Source organism: Manacus candei, unplaced genomic scaffold, assembly GCF_025592945.1.
Source record: "Manacus candei isolate 608988 ecotype Guabito, Panama unplaced genomic scaffold, ASM2559294v1 h1tg000150l, whole genome shotgun sequence".
Classification (NCBI taxonomy): Eukaryota; Metazoa; Chordata; class Aves; order Passeriformes; family Pipridae; genus Manacus; species Manacus candei.
This window is the reverse complement of record NW_026138198.1, coordinates 351,088-369,022: the sequence shown is the minus strand read 5'-3', so window position 1 is coordinate 369,022 and position 17,935 is coordinate 351,088. Positions and strand designations below refer to the sequence as shown.

Genomic DNA, 17,935 nt, shown 5'->3' with positions numbered 1-17,935 from the left:
GGACTGCAGCAGCAGTGCACTAAACTGAACTTCTGGCTACTTCTCATTATCCTAATTGGATTACTCTGGGCATGCTCAGCTGACAGACAAGTACATTAGATTAACTCTGGACTTCTCAGGAAACACACTTCTTAACAGCATCTCTGGCATTTTTAGTAGCTGTACTTTTATTTCCTTTCCCATCACTGAGACTAAACAGGTAGTGTGAGGTGTAGAACAGTTACAACAGGACAGGCAACAGTATTTCCCTGTTTATTTGGCTAATGGTTGTTACAAACCTTTATTTCTGGGTAGCAACTTCCTATTGTTGGCCGTGTCAGGAGCGTAAAGATGCAAATCTCAGTTTTAGTTTTGCCATAACACCCTTTTGAGTGCAGCTCGTACAGCCAGAGTGCTTGGAACAATGAGAAAATGAAATAAAAGTCCATTTCTGAGCACTGCAGTGATGGAAACAGCAAGGTGAGCCTCTGGCACTACCTTGGAGGAGGAAAAACTCTTTCCTGGAGCTCTGGGAGTGGTTGTAGCTCATTTTTGAAGTTCGGGCCACAATATAAGGTTACAAACACACATCCTTGATCCTGCTCTTGGCACCAGCTGGAAGTGGGAGCTGCAGTTTTCCCATTGCTTCCTCCTCCGTTTCCATCTTCATCTTTCACTGGAAGGAAATTGCAGTGCTGAAGGAACGTTTGATGAAATGTGATTGTTGAAGATTTCTCAAGGTTTCGTGTAGTAAAAGCAGAAGAGTTTCAGTTTTTATTTCTGGTGTGCCCGAAATTCCAGTGCAAGGATTTTCAAAAGGGCGCTTCCAGTTTTATTTAGGCAAGCAACCCACTGACTTTGCTTGCTTGACTAAGCTTCCCTTAGAAATTCCAGTGATACCAGTACAGGTTTTTGGTTCAATAAAGAATGCAGGAGTGGAAAACTGTAGCCTAAAGTGAAGTCTCGTAGAATCATGGAATGGGTTGGGTTGGAAGGAGCCTTAAAGTTCACCTCATTCCAACCTCCTGCCATGGGCAGGGACACCTTCTCCTAGACCACATTGCTCCAAGCCCCATCCAACCTGGATGGGAACAGTTCCAGGGATCCAGGGGCAGCTACAGCTTCTCTGGGCAACCTGTGCCAGGGCTCCTCATCCTCCCAGACAGGAATTCCTTCCCAATATCCCACCTATCCCTGCCCTCTGGCAGTGGGAAGCCATTCCCCTTGTCCTGTCCCTCCATGCCCTTATCCCAAGTCCCTCTCCAGCTCTCTTGGAGCCCTTTTAGACATTGGAAGGGGCTCTGAGGTCTCCCTGGAGCCTTCTCCCGGCTGAATTTCTTCCACATATTTAGATTCCAAGCAAAGCATGGGACCGGGGAACCCCAAAAAGCAGAAAAAGCAGGTTCCTGCCCCAGCACCGATGTATCTGCGGGCATCACCCAGCAAAGAGGACCTGATTGTAGGTGACCCCCTTTGCACCGCCAGCTAAAATCTGAGGCAGCAGCGTCATCCCGATGGGGGGACAGGGCGAGTGCCCCCTCGCCGGAATGGAAGCGGGCGCGTGAGGAGAGCGATCCCACGGGAATGCCGGGCCACGGCGACCGGGGAGCGCTAATGGCCGCGACGTGTGGGGAGCCGGACCCTCACGGCCGCTAACGGGCCGAGCGCCCCTCGCCGACATTTTGGGGTTAATGAACGCGGATTCGGGGGCCGCGAGGGGGTTAACGAAAGGAACCGGGGCGGCGCCCGCCCGTGAGGGGAGGGCAGGGCGCTGAGGGCGGAGCGGGGCGCGGGCGCCGCCGGAGCGGGGCCCGGGGGCGGGCGGACGGGAGGGGGAGGAGGAGGAGGAGGAGGAGGAGGAGGAGGAGGAGGAAGAGGTGGGAAGGGGAGGAGGAGGAGGAGGAGGAGGGAAGAAGAGGCGGCAGCAGCAGCAGCAGCATGGCGGCCGGGCGCGAGCGGCTGAGCGCGCCGCCGCCGCCGCCTCCTCCGCCGCCGCCTCCATCTCCTGCCGCTCCCGAGCCGGAGCCCGTGGTCCCGCTGCCCAAATAACCGCCCTGCCCCGGGTCCTGCCCCGCCCGGACAGCGCCCGGCCATGGAGCTCGCCAAGCCGGCCTTCCCCGCGCTGCCGCAGGCCAAAGAGGACTCTGAGGTGAGCGGGAGCTCCGCTGCCGGCCCCCCACCCCGCCCGGCCCGAGCACTCCATCCCCCGCCGGGGGTTCCCCTCACAGCCCTGCCCGCCCTGCGGTGCCTCCCGCACCCCTGCCCGCGGGATTCCCGCCGGGATCCATCGCAGGCCTCGCGGGTCCGTGTCCCTCGCTGTGCTGGTGACACCCCCCGGGCGCACCGAGCGCATCCTCCCTCCCTCGTCCCTGCTGTGCTCTGCTCCCCCTGTTCCTCTCTCAGACCGCCCTCCCGGCTGCCTCCGGCCTTTCCCCGCCTGGAAACCTCCCACTATCCCAGGCCGCTCCAAGCCCCGTCCAGCCTGGCCTTGGACATTTCCAGGCATCCAGGGGCAGCCACAGCCTCTGTGGGCACCCTGTGCCAGGGCCTCCTCGCCCTCACAGGCAGGGAGCGGAGCCCCCCTGGTTCATCTCCCTTGGCTTTTGCCCTCCCATAGCGGCCCCCCCTCGTTTTTATATCCCCTCCTCTGTGTCCGGTGTGTCCCAGCCTTCCTGTTATCCGCCCTTTGCTTCCCCCTGCGTGTCCCTCTCCCTTTGTATGGACACCAGTCCTCCCTCGCCCCACGTGCAGTGGGTACCTGCCCGTCCCTTCCAAGCACTCGGTGCCCGCGGACTCTTTGCTCCTCCAGGAACAATCTGCCGCTCTGGTGAGCCCGCCAGGGAGGTATTTTCGGGGTGTTCCAGAGCCAGGACCTCTCTGTGGACTAGGACAGGTGGCGGTGTGTGCCCGGGCTGAGCTGTGCCCTGCGGTGTCACAGCAGCGGGGTCAGCGCGGTGTCTGATTTCTGAACTTGGCCCGAGTCCCCGGCTCTGACCCTGGGCACTGCTGGTGTTTTTGTGTGTCACAAACAGCCCCGAGTGTCCCCCCTTCGGTGGCCTCAGATATTTAATGCAAAATGTCACAGCCTGGCGAGTATCTGAGCTCTTCAGGCGTCTATAGAAATATACAGATATTTCATAAACATCAGCGTTTATTTCTGTTTTAACAACACTGTTCTGTGTTGTTGTGGTAAATTACCCAAATATGTAAGTGACTCTTTTTTTTGTTCTGTTTTTGTTGTCAAGATCACAAGTTTACAAGTCATCCTGATTGTTTTTACAGAGTTGTAATCACTTTGTGTCTCCACACAAATCACATGCCACCCTGTGGGGTCTGTAATTTGTTTGTTTTTAAATAAATTTTATTTTTCTGGAGAAACCAATCACCATATGCATAGTTATGTCTGAGAATGGTTAACTAAATTAGCCTGGGTGGCTTCTTATCTTGGATGTTTGTATCTAGAATGGCTAAAGAGGAGTGTGTGGTTAAAATAAGAATAAAAACAGAGGTCACTGCCGGTCTAACAACTCTTAACTGATGAAAACTGAGATTATAATACAATGTCCTTCAGAGCATCTTTTGTTTTTTGGTTCTTTTTCATGCTTTATCTCTCAATAATATGATGTGTGATATATACATATAATACACACGATGGTGTGTTAGAATTTCACATAGTAGGGAATGTCAAGGACTGCTTTTAAAAGCTGTAACTCCTTTTCAACGTGTTACTTTTGTGTCTGACTAGATCTAAATACAAGGTAATATACAGCTGGAATGTTTGAGGAAAGGTTAAAGCCGATGGAGAACACTGAAGTTCTCTTGGAGTTAACTTGTTAAAAGCAAAGTGTGAGAGACTTCAGCCTAATCCTTAAGAGAATGCTTTGGAAAAGCAAACTAAAATCATTCTGCCCTCGAAATGTAGCTTTCCATGGAAAGCTGAAGATCATCTGTGCATGGCAGTGAGGAGTAATCATGAGGAGTAATCCCTGCTGTTAGTTCAGGAAGCTGGTGGTGAGTGGCTGAACGCTGGCCTGGCAGATTTGATTTCAAGATATTGGGGAGGGGAGGAGGGAGAACCCGGGGAATCCCTGGTTGACTTCCTGCTGCTCAGGAAGGAGTAAGTGCAACTTTGTCACCTCTTTAAGTCAATCCAGCTGCCACCCCCAGCTCCCTTCTCCCTGTTGGCACTTGTAACCAAGTGTCAGCTTAAATAATAATAATTCAAAAAAAAAAAAAGCCAAATCACTTTGTGATCTGGTTGACTGCACAGCATCCCACTCCTTCCTGGCACATGGGAAAGTGGTGAGGGGTGAGAGTAGCCTGGATTGACTCAGCCAGGCTGCAGGGATGTGCTCTGGATAAATAGGTCAGTTTTCCAGCCTGGATGTTGTCCCTAATCCATACGTGGTGTTACAGATCGCTGGATGTTTAAGCCACTTGGCTCCTGGTGCTTTTTGGAGGTTGAGAAATATCTGAAAACCCCATAACTCATCATTCTTGCCAAGCTTTTCTGGGATATACCAGGAATGTCTGCAAACTCTGTTCTTTTACAGACTGGTGATAGTGAATATGTCGAAGTCTTGTGAGTAATGGTGATCACATGTGGCATGGAAACACTTCTGAGCTTAGATTTTTATATCTTTTTCTAAAATTAGCACATTTTCCAAGATAAGATCTCAAACTTTCTTAAATTTAAAAGTGCTGTGGGTCTTTTTTCCCCACCAGTATAACCATGTATGTCTAAAAACTTGTTAAAAAAAGGTCAGATTAATAGCAATTGTTGCATGTTGGCTTATTAGTACTGAGACATCTTAACACTTCTGGAAAGATGATCAGTAAGGACTAGAGTAATTCAAGGAATTTAATGGAAATTATTTTCCCATTGAATTTTAAACAAAAAAAAGAACTGGCATGCATATAATGGGAACACATCAGCAATTACCATTTTATTTCTTTGCTAAAAAATTAGCATATTTGCTTGCAAGCAAGCTGAGCAAACTCATATTCTTGATGTATTTAGGATTTTTTTAGGACTCTCCATGGGTTTTTGTAATTAAATTAGCAGCTTGTTGACTAAGCAGCCATATTTCCCTTTTTATTATGCATAAAAACTGAGCTCTCTTTAGCACATGGGGTTTTTTTTTAAAGGCACTTACATTTTTGACAGCTATATTTAGTCTGAAATGCTGAGTATTTTTGACTGCTTTTTTTTTAAACTAGGATGCAGTCCGTCTAAAAGTGGAACAAATTCGTCCAACTTTTTTTTTTTTTACTCTTACTTTTGATAGGAGACACAGATAACCCCCTTAAACACAGCGATTCCCCTCCTCTGCAGACTCTTTAAAACAAGTAGGAAGCTGTATCATTAGAATTATTTTACTTGCCCACGTACTAGAGCCCAAAAAATGGAGGGGGAAAAAAAGGCTGTGTTGTGCTGGGGGGATGTAAATCAGGTGGCAGATTTCGATCACAGCTCTGTGGGATGCTCTCAGGCTGCTCCACACCGAGCAAAAAAAGTGCTCTGAAGTTTGTCAGTCGGGATTAACTCGTGCCTTGGGTCCTTGGGAAGTGCTCGGGGATCCATGGAGCAGTTTGGAGGGCTGGGGAGTTAAAGGATATTTGGAGTTGTTTTATCTAAATGAGGGTTGTAAAGGGACTTTATCTGCCTCAGCACAGCCCGACTCACAGTTAAAACAAGGAGGGGCATGAGAAGGACATTCTTGCACCATTATAAACAACCCTGATAGTCTGTGTGAGTGGGGCACTCCTGGCCCTTGGCTTTGTGCTTCCTGTAAGCAGAAGAATTCTGTTTTGTTGTTTATTTTTAATTTGTCTTTGTGCTTTAATAGAAGCCAGTGCTGCTGGTCCTGTGTGCTGATGGTATTTAAGGAGCCAGCAGAGGTGTCCTTTGGACCAGTGTTCCAGAATGGGACAAATAAGAATCACTGATGTTTCTGCTTTCCATTTCTACTTTTCCTTTAGTTTTACCTTTTATCCTTTTCCATGGTTTGTGTTTCCCTCTGTTAAAATAACCTCTCTTTTCCTGTTGTCCCCTTTTTCCTTCCTCTCTCATTCCCACCTGCTCTTGTTGTCCCTCTCCACCTTCCTGCTTTTTGTATTCCTTTGTATTTTCAATAGCAAAAATCTGAAGGATGAGGGCTTCCCATTGTCTGAGCACTCTTGAGAAATACACAGAATTCCCTGTAGAACACTGTCTCAATCCCTGGATCATTTCCTGAGTGTGGTGACCTTTGAATTAAACAGCTATGCAAGGGTTGTAATGTCACCTCACTCTTTATCAAGGTGCTTTAACCAGCCTTTAGCCAGTTTTGGGATAGCAGTGCAGTCCAAGCCTTCCTTAATTTAACCTCCTTAAGCTCTGGTCATGTTAGTGCCATGCCCACACCTTGGGGGAACCAAAAAAATTGGGTTTAATTTTGTATATTTTATACACTTGCACCAGGATTTCTACCTGGAAAAAAAAAATTATATATTTATATATCCCTGCAGTGGTCAAATTGTTGTAGGTTCCTTCCAGCTGAAATTGTTCAGCATGTATTAAAAAAATACCTATTTCAGTTCAAAGCTTTTTTTAATGAATGTAACTGTCCAACTACATGAAGCATGATCAAAACTGAAGACACAACCTTTCATTTCACTCTTGTTTGCAGCTCGTTTTGAGGCCCTTAAGTACCACCCTTCAGTGGTACTTAGAGGTGACAGGTTTCAGTAATACTCAAATATTTTTCTTGAATGTGATTTCAGTACTTCATTTAGTTTGTCTGCTTATTAAAAGATGGCAAATGAATATGTTCTACTTTAGTATTTCAAGGTTTCTTTTGGCAGTGTTTGGTCTGTTTTACAAAGGCCTTGATTTAACTCTGTTTTTGTGCAGGTCTTTAATGATAACATCCCCTCTTCCCCTCCTATATCAGCTGGGAGGGGTTTTTTAAATATTGTCTAAAATTCTTTCAAACCCAAGATTTTACTTCACTGTATGACTTACACTTAAAGCTGCCTGGGAATTCAGCACAAAGCTTTGGGATCAGGACCCATCCCCAATCCAAGCTGGATCCTGTGAAGGGGGATGATAGTGGTGCTGGCAGTTGATCCAGTCCTGCCCTCTGACTTTTCTGATAGGACACCGTCAGGCTGTAATTTGAATTTCCTGTACGGTGGCACAAAGTTGGAGCCAAGATTTGTCCAGGATGGATGAAGGAATTGGAGCAGCCCTGTAACAGTTTCTGCAGCTTCCACTTCACAACGTTGTAGCAGGTTTGGGAGCAGAGACTTGGAGTGTTACAGCCCGTGTGAAGGTACCACAGGCAGGGGAGCAGATTCAGGCAGGAGGATTCTGACAGCCCTGGGTTTTTGAGGTGTCAGTCGTGCACAAGTCCTGGCTGTGATGGATTGTGATGGGAAGAGAAATCTGTGTGGGGAGGGAAGTGATGCTGTAAATCAACAACAAAAGAGCTGAGTGTTGGGAAAGGGTCATCTGGAGTGGTCAGGAAGGTTTTACTGGGAGCTGTGTGCAGCTTTTCCAAAGGATTTGAGGTCTGGGAAGAGGGAGAGTCATTCGGGTGGTGGGTGATGCTGAGCAGGTAAGAGGCAGCGGTGAAACTCTGGGAAAGATACTTCCTAATGTCATCCTCCTTAAACAAATGATCAGATTTATTTTCCTGGTGTGATTTTCAGCACCTTTGAGAGCTTCTCCCTTCATCTGGGCCAGTCTGTGGTTTGCAGGCTCTGCTAATTACAAGGCAGCAGGAGTTTAAACCATCCCAAGGCGAGGGCAGAGCTGGGATTGCCTTTCAGCCAAAGCTCAGCTTTGACAAAGACCGGGGATGTGCCTTTTATGTGGGAAAATCAGACGGGTCTGCAGACTTAAACTGTCAGTCAGGGACCAGTTAAGCCCCGTCACGTGGATCCCTGGCACTGCATTCCTTCTGGAGAGGCACATGCACGTTGCATGAGGTACAGCTGTGTGCTGTGTTTAAAAACCCCCAGCCTTTGCTTTCGTGGGGATCTCGGTGTCAGGGCTGTTAAACTAATTAAAAAATTCATAATGTCAATTTTATGTGAAGTCCCAGCCAAGGTCGCTCTTTCAGGGGGAAAAAAATGTCCACGTGCCATTGGAAGGTGTCGTTTTTTGCTGTTAAAGTGTTCTGAGGAAAACCAGGTGTGGCTGTGGCAAAATATGGACAAAATAAGTGTTGACAGAGCTATTCTTGATGCAGTTTGGATATTGGATACCAAGAAGCTCTTTGTAGTGTGGACAAGTCTTACCTGTTAATTGATATCTTCAAATTATTTCAGCTGGAGATCGGCCTTGGAAGGGGAAGGGAGGGCTTTGAAATGTTCTTTATTCCCTTTTCTCTTGCCAGTCACTCCATTCTGGGACAGGAATTGAATTTAGAGGGCCCCTGGAATTTCATTTGTGCAAATACAAATTACAGCAGATAATTAAGGTAATTACAGCACAGGCATCTCTTGCACTTGTCCACCAGCGAATCCCAGTCTAGTTTGGGGAGATAAGTCAGAGGTGAGTGGTTCCTCTGTAAAACTTTGGGGTTGTGGGGGTTATTTTTTGCATTCCTTCTCTTCAGTGTCTTGCATGTGTTGATGAATTTGTCTTCCTGTTGCCCCATGTTCTGGGGAACCTCCCAAATCCTCAGCACCAAGGAATGCTGTCCCTTTCTCCATCTCTGGCATCATCAGTTGTTTTCTTTGCAGAATCCTTGCATTTGGTCTGCAGAAAAGGGAAACTTTCAGCTGTTATTTGTCAGACAGGGTGGAAAACAGGGTTGATGAATGAATTCCTTAAAATGAAACCTCTGCTGGGGTTCACTCTCCATTAACAGGTTGGGGTTTTTTACATAATCTTGCATAGCATTTGAATAATCTGGCATTGTTGGGTTCAAAAGCCTTGAAGGGCTGTCAGCAACCACCACAATCACTCTTTCAGTAGTTTGTGTACTCGCCTCAGATTAAATGTTTTCTTTCAACACCATCTCTCAGATACTTATTTTGCAGCCTAAATCCCACTGGTAACTGTATCTTTTTTGCCTTCTTGGAGAACACCAAAGACCATGTCTGGGACCTGCACAGACATTTCATTTGCCTTGTTCAGAACGTCTGTGCTGTATTTTGGGGTTGGGCCCCTTTGCACTCAGTTCTTTGCAGAGTTTGCAGCTGTTGGGACTAACAGATTCCTGCTTCTAAAGCATTTGAAAGGAATATTTGCCTTGTGTTTGTGAAGTCCCCTCAGCCAAAGGGGACATGAATTTGTCTTTTCATTATGCTCCAAATTAAGACTTTTAAATTCTGCAAACAGAGTAATAACCCCACTTAAGTGCTCGTGTGTAGTCCTGGAGTGCAGCATAAGCTTCTCAGACTTTTATTGCTCTTAGTGTTGCTTTTATTTTTGGACAAAAATGGGTTTTCTTTGCTTTTGGAGGAGTGAATGATGCTTCTGTATCTGCAGTGAGACAACAGGGTTATGCTAAACACTCTCAGGTCAACCTTCAAAGGGTACAGTTCTGAAAATACCATCTTTTGTCACAGCATTTTTACTTTTCTGCTTCCAGGAGCTTTTATTATTCCAGCTGGAACATGCAGAAGTAATTTAGCTACTTCTGTGTCTTTAGCAAAACCCATTTCAGTGCATTTTATTTCCCTGTTTGTGCTACCACTTCAGGTGGTATCCAAAGGATTGTTTTGAGTGGCTCAATGTTTGTTTGCTTTCTCAGAAGAGCTGTCCCAGATTCAATCCAAGTACTTTCCAGAATAATTTCACTGATACTAAAATCCTTTCTAATTCCACTACCAAGAGCTAGAAAATCCTCCCTGTTCACCATGGGGGTGTCTGAGGGAAGCACTGGGTTTTTATTGTATTGGGAAAAAGAGGTTTAATGGGAAATCAATGCTCCTGGTACAAGTGGGGAGGTGCTCAGGTTTAAGGGATCTTTCCTGGTGTAATCCTGACCTCACTTCACAGCTGGAATATTTAGGGCTTAGCTTTCCCATGGTTTTGAGGACACTGGAACATAACATAGGGGAAGTTTTCTCCTGGCTGCTGGTTGTGTGTGAATCAACAGTAAAATTATGTGAATAAATGTATTCAGTATTTGATTTGTGGGACTATTCCCTTTTTTTCCCCCTCCAACTGACAACTGGGATCTCAGCTACAACTCCTTGGGGTGTGAGAGTCAAAGAATAGAGGACAGTGGGAATTATAGGGAGGGAAAGACAGGAACAGACTCTTCCTGAGCATTTTTCTGTTCAGCTTTGGCAGTGCTAAAATGGAGCAAAGGATGGGAATGTTGATCCTGGCATTTGCTCTGGGAGTTCTGATGGATTGTAAATAGCTGGGAATGGGGGGGTGAACCCTCACAAACGTGAGGGTCTGGGGTTTTGTGGGAGCTGTGAGTTAACCAACAGGGAGGATTGGTGTTTATTGTGTCAGGATCCTTCCCAGTGCAACTGCAGGATGGGCAAAAGTAGAATGCACTCAAATTTCTGGAATTGTTAAAGCCAAATCCTGAATATTCCCAATGAAGGCAGCTAGAGTGTATTAGGTGAGGCAGTGTGGATTTTAAGGGAGGTACCTGCCCTTCTTGTTATCCTCTGTTTTTCCAGTGGCTGCAGGAATGTACCAGGCAAAGGAATTTTATTTTCTATTTCTGTGACTAATACAGAATGTTCTAAAGCTTTTTTTTTTTTTCCCCCTTCCTCATCTACAGATCTCTGCCAGGATATTTTGTGTATATGTAATTGTTTTTTATTTTATTTTTCAAGGATTGGACCTATCCCATGAGGAGAGAGATGCAGGTATGACACTTCCATTTACCATTTGAGGCAAAAAACATGGAGCATTCAGTGAGGGGGGAAAAAAAAAAGAGCTGGTATCAAATCAGTCTTTACAGGTAAAGTGTCAGGCAGCACCACAGGAGACAGAATTAATTAGTTAATTAATGTGAGGATTTGCCAGCTTGGAATGCAGATATGCCTGGATTTCTGTTGTGCAAGTACTAAAAATAAATTAATTTTGTCCTTTTTTTTTCATAATCCCCCAAATATTGCAGTTTTGTCATTCTAAATGTTTTTAGATGATTGCTAAAAAAGTATCAGAGCTTTGCTTTCTGACTTAAATTTGCTTGGAAGTGTTCTCCAGGAGGATGGAAAATTAAAGTTTTCCTTCCATCTATCAGCCAAATCTTTACACAGGACAAGGCCTAGTGTGCCTCTCTTTCCATGAGAGTGATTTGGAATGAATTCCAAGACAGGATTATATCCCAAGTTAGAGTTCCCTCCACTTGATCTGGGGCTGGGTGAGATGCCGTAATCAACCTGGAACTCAGTCCCAATAAAGGGCTTGATTCCAGTTCCAAAACAAGATCTCCTGCACAAAGATCATGTTTCTTTTATCCTGCCAAACTGACTATTTTTTTTTTCCCCTTGTCCTCTTATCAATAACACACCTCTCCCTAAAATGTAAATGATTTGTTTCCACGGCCGTGCTCCGAGGTGAGGGAAATGAGTTATTTCACATCATGGTATTAAATGGTATTAAATGTCTGTTCTTCCTCCTAGGAAATTTTACCTGGGTTATTTTTAGGCCCATATTCTTCAGCTATGAAAAGCAAGGTATGATTTTTCAGAATATTCTCTCCCAGGGAAGCTTTGCTGTGGTGATTTGTTGCTGTGGGTTTATGTTCAGGTGTGTCCATAGAGGGGTAAATTTGGTTGCAGCCCTCAGCTGGAACGTGGAAGATCCCAGAGCAGAAGGAATATGGGATGGTCTGAGCTATTTGTATGGAAATTGAGTCTTGTAGTTAAAATTTAATATAAGTCTTTGAAAATTTAAACAGTTTGAGACCATTTCAGACCAGGCAATTTATTTCCTTCGTTAAAGTGTTGCAACACAAATCAGAGCTGGGCACTCACACACGCAGAGTAAACCAAGGACAATTAAATCTCCAATAAAATCAAACACTGCTAAGGCACAGCTTGGCTCTGCAAACTTGCCTCATACTTTAAATGATCTTATTTTCATGGTCTCATTCCAGCAAGAATCCAGAGCTGGCTGGAAATTCCTCCATCGTGTAGGGACTTGCAACTTCAGGCGAAGTGAGAGGTGGGCAGAGACAAACAAGTTCATTGAATGCCTCCCTTAATGCCTGATCTTTTTGGCATTGTTAGGAATGCTTCCTCATTTTGAAAGACACCAATTTTCACCCTAAATTCTAGAAAACCAGCTCTGATTTTCTTTGAGCACATGATATAGCCCTGTTGTCTATATTTATTAAATATATATTATATCCTTATTTTTATATATATATGCTTATTAACTATATATAGTTATTAAGTATAACCTTTTCTTTTTATTACTGTGTAATAGATGGATCTGTAATTTCAAAAAGATGTTATTTTTCTCTTCCCACAGCTACCTATCCTTCAGAAACATGGAATAACCCATGTAATATGCATACGGCAAAACATTGAAGCAAATTTTATTAAACCAAACTTCCAACAGTTATTTAGGTGAGAAACCATCCAGATTCCTTTTTTTTTTTTGGGTGTGTGTGGGTGTTCTTTCCGAATATTTTCATGATGTCAAAACCATTTGAAAAATGTGCTGAGGTGCAGAAAGAGTTTAAATCCAACCCATGAAGTTTGTCTGTCCTGCTGAACTCCAGACGAGCCTGAAATGAGAATTATCCATCAGTTTGCAGCAACTTCAGGCTTAAAGTTGATGGTTCTCAGAGGTGATTCTGTCAGGGGATGTCACAGAAGGTTCCTCACTTCCTTCCTCACAAGGAGAGCTCCAGAGTTTTCCTTAATTGTAGGATTTCTGGAGCTCAGATCAGGAAGCAAAGCCAGGAGGGAAGTGCTGGGATCCTCCTGCAGGTGTGAGTAACTGGGGGGCTGTACCAGTAGTAGCTACTCAGTGTTGTTGTTTACTCACAGCAGCTGTTCTCATTGCAGGTATTTAGTCTTGGATATTGCAGATAATCCAGTTGAGAATATAATACGATTTTTCCCTATGGTGAGTGTTTATTTGGGAATGGAGTTGCCCAGGAAGAGTTTTCCTGACTAACAGGCAGCAGTTTCAAATCTGGGATACCCAGCCTGAGGCACCTGGAAGTGCTGCCAAGCTCTTAAGTGACACTTTAATAAGTGTAATTAACTCCTTTTAACAAGTGTGGAGACAGAGTTGTAAGAGCTTTGCCTTGCCATGGTCTCCAAAAAAAGGGAATAAAACTAAAAAGGACTGGTCTCAAAACAAAGAAATGGGGGAATCCTGGGGACCTTGACCTTTGGGAAACTTTTATTTTGAGCCCATGAGGATTTACATCTCTTGTATCAGATCCAAACCCAAACTCAAAACAGTAACTGGGTGTTGTAACTGAGTCTTACAGCATCTTGAAACATGTTACTGCAGAGGAATTAAAAAGTAACATTAACTTAAACAGTTACATGCTGATATTTGGCAATAGAATAAACCCTTGATTTAGTGCTATGGGGTTTTCCTCTCTATTTTAATTTAGTTTGCAACAGAGCAAAAGCATTTTGTTCCTTCTTCCACCTAAAAACCTAATTTTTCACTGACAATTTTATGGATAGTTAAAAGTACAAAAGAAATACAAATGTCCAGTTGGTGCATTGTAAGACTGATACAAAAATTCTACCAAAATTCAGGTGTTACTGCTACTTGCTTTTAAAATAACGTGGAAGTTTGACTCAATTTTTATTTTCTTCTCAGACTAAAGAATTTATTGATGGAAGTTTACAAAGTGGAGGTAAAATCACACTAACTTCTTTCCTTCATCTACTAAGACATTGTTAAAGCTTTAAAACTAATTAGTGGTATGTGTTAGAGGATCTTAATTATTGTTTTTGTTGTTTTGGTTTTTTTTTCCTTCTCAGGAAAAGTTCTTGTCCATGGAAATGCAGGGATTTCTAGAAGGTAGGAAACTTTCCATCCTGCATAGGAATATTTTTATAAACTGTTAAAATATATTTTACTGATTTCTGTTCGTTTCTTTTCAGTGCTGCCTTAGTTATTGCATACATAATGGAGACATTTGGGGTGAAGTACAGGTAAGAACAGGTATTTGTGCTTTAATTCAAGGGGGGGTAAGTGAATAATCACTTTGGAGGGAGCACAAACAGTTGTGTGTTCACTCAGTCTCAGTAGGTGACACTGCCTGGTGAGTGAGGACTTTACAAGGGGCTGATTATTCCATTTCACTTCACTGCAGGTGTGTTTAAATCCTTCTTTTTTTTTTTTTTTTAAAGAAGTAGGGACCTGCTGCTAATGGAAGTGGGACAGCAGCCTTGTATCCATGGATGTAAAACTATGGGAGAGGCCCCAAGGGCTGTTCTAAGCACTGTGTTGAGAGGAAATCCAGCTGAGGACTGGGCTGGGCAAACAGCATTTTACACCTACTGCCTCCTGTTTTGTTGTAAAACCAGCCTTTTGGAGGGTTTAGAGGTTCTGTAGTTCCTAGGAACTGATAATCTGAAGGAAGACTCAAACCACAAACTTTTGTGTAGTCTGTTTTCCACTGAAGTGTTTTCTCTCTCCTTCTCCTTTTAAGGGATGCATTTACTTATGTCCAAGAAAGAAGATTCTGTATTAATCCTAATGCTGGATTTGTCCATCAACTTCAGGTGACTGGTTGTTTTTTTTTTCTGATAATAACTCAAAAGCCATTTAATGAATCATTTTCCTACCAGACAGACATTTCTACTCAGACTTCACATTTACTAACAGCTAAATGTCAGGAGCTGCAGCAGGGCTTGGCAGGAAGATGAGTGGGCACCCCAGCTCCTGAGACTGAAGCTTTAGACACAAAAAACCCAGGAGTGAAGGAGAAATAAAAACCCCTGGTGTGTGCAGTGATTAAGAGGCTCTGAAACCTCTTTGCTGGTGGCTGAGGGAGCTGCCAAGTGAATTGTGGCACCTACCAGTGATGCTGCTTGGCACTGGCACTCAGAGCTGGGGAGATTCACAAGTCTGAGGCAGCAAAGAGCAGAATCCTGGAGTTGCTCTGTCATATTCCAAGGGTCTGGCGGGCAGGCAGCGTGCTGACAGAGATTTGCAGTGTCTCTGCTGAGGGCTGGCAGCGAGATGATTGAGTGTCTCCCAAGTTTGTGTGTTCCTTAAAGCCATTTTTTTAAGTCATCCCCGAAGTTTTCTTCAGCTCTGTCTTCCTTGATGGTTTTTGTCATTCGTGGCAAAGCAACAAAAGATTCTCCTCCTCCAAAATCTTATAAAATTAGAGTATTATAAAATACTCTCCAGTCCATCCTAGTGAACTCTCTGAATTCATCCTCCTCATCCTTACAAAGCATCATGCCAAATTAATTGCTAATTGCATCATGCATCTTTCAACCTTTTCAGGAATATGAAGCCATCTATCTAGCAAAATTAACCATCCAGATGATGTCACCACTGCAGCTGGAGAGATCCCTCTCGGTTCCACCTGGGAATACAGGTGAGAAGCCCCTCCTGTTGTGTGTGAGGGGATTTTTACACTCCCCTAAGTAAACCTTTAGGAGCAGAATAAATTGGGATGCAGTTGGTGTGCAAGCTGTGTCCAAACTTCAGTATGCTTAAATATTCTGTTCTCCAATGACTGAACTTCCCTCTTCTCCCTTTTGCAGGAAGTTTAAAGAGGATGCACGAGGAGGATGAAGAACTTGGAACCATGCAAGTGGCAGCAGCACAGAATGGATGAGAGCTGAGGACAAGCACTGTTTGTATTATGAATTCCTGCCAAGAAAGGTGAAGAAAACTAGGGGAAAAAAAATGACTTAATAATGCAAAACAATGAACACACATTGCTTCTTTTCAATTACATGTTGCTTTCAGATGTAAATCTGCCTCTGCAACACACTAAGCATCATTTTTAAGATGTTGGACTTCTTGAATGAATAGATGGCACTGATTGTTTTACTCCTTTTTTACACTTTACAGTTTTATCCTAAACCAAGATTTTTGGACTTGCAAAGAGGTATTATTGCAATAATGCACTTTTCATACTTGAAATTTCTTTATTTGTATGATATAAAGTTATTACTTTAAACAAAATGCAAGCGGGGGGGGATTTGTTTATAAAGTTATTTGTGTAATTTATAACAAGAGACTTTAGTAAAGAAAAAGTTTGCTAAAACTCACCTTGTTCTCAGTATGTCTCGTGGTAGAAACGAGCTTTAGGAGCTGCACAATGTGCTGCTGCTGGCAGTGAGCTGAGCAGTGTTTTAACCTCACTGTACACTGAATTATCTTGAGACTGGCACTCTGGGACCAATGGAAGACTGTTCTGAAAATCTCCCTGTTTTATGGAAGTGAAAGTTGAACAGGGTACTGATGACTTAATAAAATAATCATGTGTTGGGCTAGTACAGAGGGCAGCCAATTTGACACACGTCAAGGCTGAGTTCTTTTAGCCAGCATTAAAAAGCTGCTTGTAAATGAGTTAAGGGTTAACTCAAGTTGAACAAACATCTTCAAACTCGTACTGAAGGAGTAGTTGCTGTTATAAGACAACAGCTGCATTATTTGAGGTAAAAACCTGGGGTGCTGTTTGAAAACTGAGGCCCAAAGCGCTGCCTGTTCTGGGACCAAGACTTCAAGGATTCACCTCAGGTCTGGTGAAACACTGGAGTCAACTAAGGAGACACTTGTTGGTGCTTTGAAGTTTCCAAATTGGGAATTGTCAGGGTGGTTTGTGCAGCTTTAACTCTTCTCCTGTCCCAGCAGCACAGAGGTTGTGCAAGTCCCAGTTCTGCATCTGCTTTATTTCCCAATGTTTCTTGCATAAAAGCTGGGAATGGAATGATGGTTCCTTGGGAGCACTGTGGGGACTGAGCACTTCACAAACCTGTTAGAAAATCCTGGGGATTTGGGAAATCTGAGCTTGTACCTGGACTGTGTTTTAACATGGAGCAGGTGGGCTCAAGATTTGGGGATCAGGGCATCCCCCTGCACTTGGATATGGCCATGTGGGGATGGGAATGTCCTCTGCCACCTCAGAATGGACAGCCTGTGCTGGGGGGATTCCCTGAGGGCACAGATCTGTGGATTTGAGGACAGGAATTAAACAGTGCAGTTGTTTAGTATTGGGGGGGGTCTCCTTTCCCTGGCCTTGCAGCTCCTGGGAAGGCCTGCTGAGGGCTGGTCCCTCTGGAGCACGTGGAGCTTTTGGCCATGTCAGGGTAGTTAAACCTGGTTTGAAAATCCGTGCCTGGATTGGAGCTGCTCTGGGACAGATGTGGGTGACACCTGAGGAGGAAACATCCCACAGTGAGTCAGGGTTGTTTAGCTGAGCCAGAACACAGGGTGAGGCTTTCCAGCTAATAACCTCTGTTCCCATGGAATGTGAAGGCCCTGGAGTTCTCAACCAGTGATCAGCAGGAACAGGGAAGTGCTGCTGAGAACCTCTGCCACCTCCAGCAGTGATGGAGCAGCGTAAATCCTTCAGGGGGAAAAAAAAACAAACCTGGAATAAAAAGTCTGATGCTGGAGTTACGAAATTTTCAGCTGGAAAAAAGGAAGTGACTTCTCTTCTGGAGAACTGCCCTGTGTCAGTGCTCAGCCCACAGGCTCAGCGTGCAGGGCTGGTTCTGCAGTGGTGGAGGGTTTGTTACTTCCTCCGAAGTGACTCTCCATAAAGGAATTCTTCTGGGGCTGTTGGGAAACACATTCCCGGCCGTTCCACCACGAGGCTCCCACATGGCTGCACGGCTCAGACACTGCCAGCCACGAGCTGCTGCTGAAACAGGGGTGGGAACCAGCAGATCCCTTTCTATTTTGGGTCCCTGGGGAAGGGATGAAACACAGATGGAAGGCACTGATTCATCTCACCAGGCTCATCCATGTGCAGTCTGGGGCCGTCATCCCTGGGGTCCCGGGGAGACTCTGTTACTACTCCATGACTAAGGATTT

At 44.6% G+C, this 17,935-nt stretch overlaps 1 protein-coding gene and 1 long non-coding RNA gene across 2 annotated transcripts; one reads left to right on the top strand and one right to left on the bottom strand.

Moving 5' to 3' along the window:
- Positions 1 to 238: 238 nt before the first annotated feature.
- LOC127463132 (uncharacterized) lies at positions 239 to 2,954 on the bottom strand. The gene is made up of 2 exons (XR_007900665.1): positions 2,738 to 2,954; positions 239 to 655 (listed from the first exon to the last, which is right to left on the bottom strand). It is a non-coding gene; the product is annotated as an uncharacterized LOC127463132 (long non-coding RNA).
- On the top strand, positions 1,866 to 16,164 carry STYX (serine/threonine/tyrosine interacting protein). The gene is made up of 11 exons (XM_051772202.1): positions 1,866 to 2,128; positions 10,777 to 10,809; positions 11,572 to 11,625; positions 12,425 to 12,522; positions 12,967 to 13,027; positions 13,745 to 13,781; positions 13,909 to 13,948; positions 14,032 to 14,082; positions 14,583 to 14,655; positions 15,389 to 15,482; positions 15,652 to 16,164. The coding sequence occupies exons 1-11, from the start codon at positions 2,072 to 2,074 to the stop codon at positions 15,723 to 15,725; spliced, it is 672 nt and encodes a 223-aa protein (XP_051628162.1). The 5' UTR covers positions 1,866 to 2,071; the 3' UTR covers positions 15,726 to 16,164.
- The last annotated feature ends 1,771 nt before the right edge of the window (positions 16,165 to 17,935 follow it).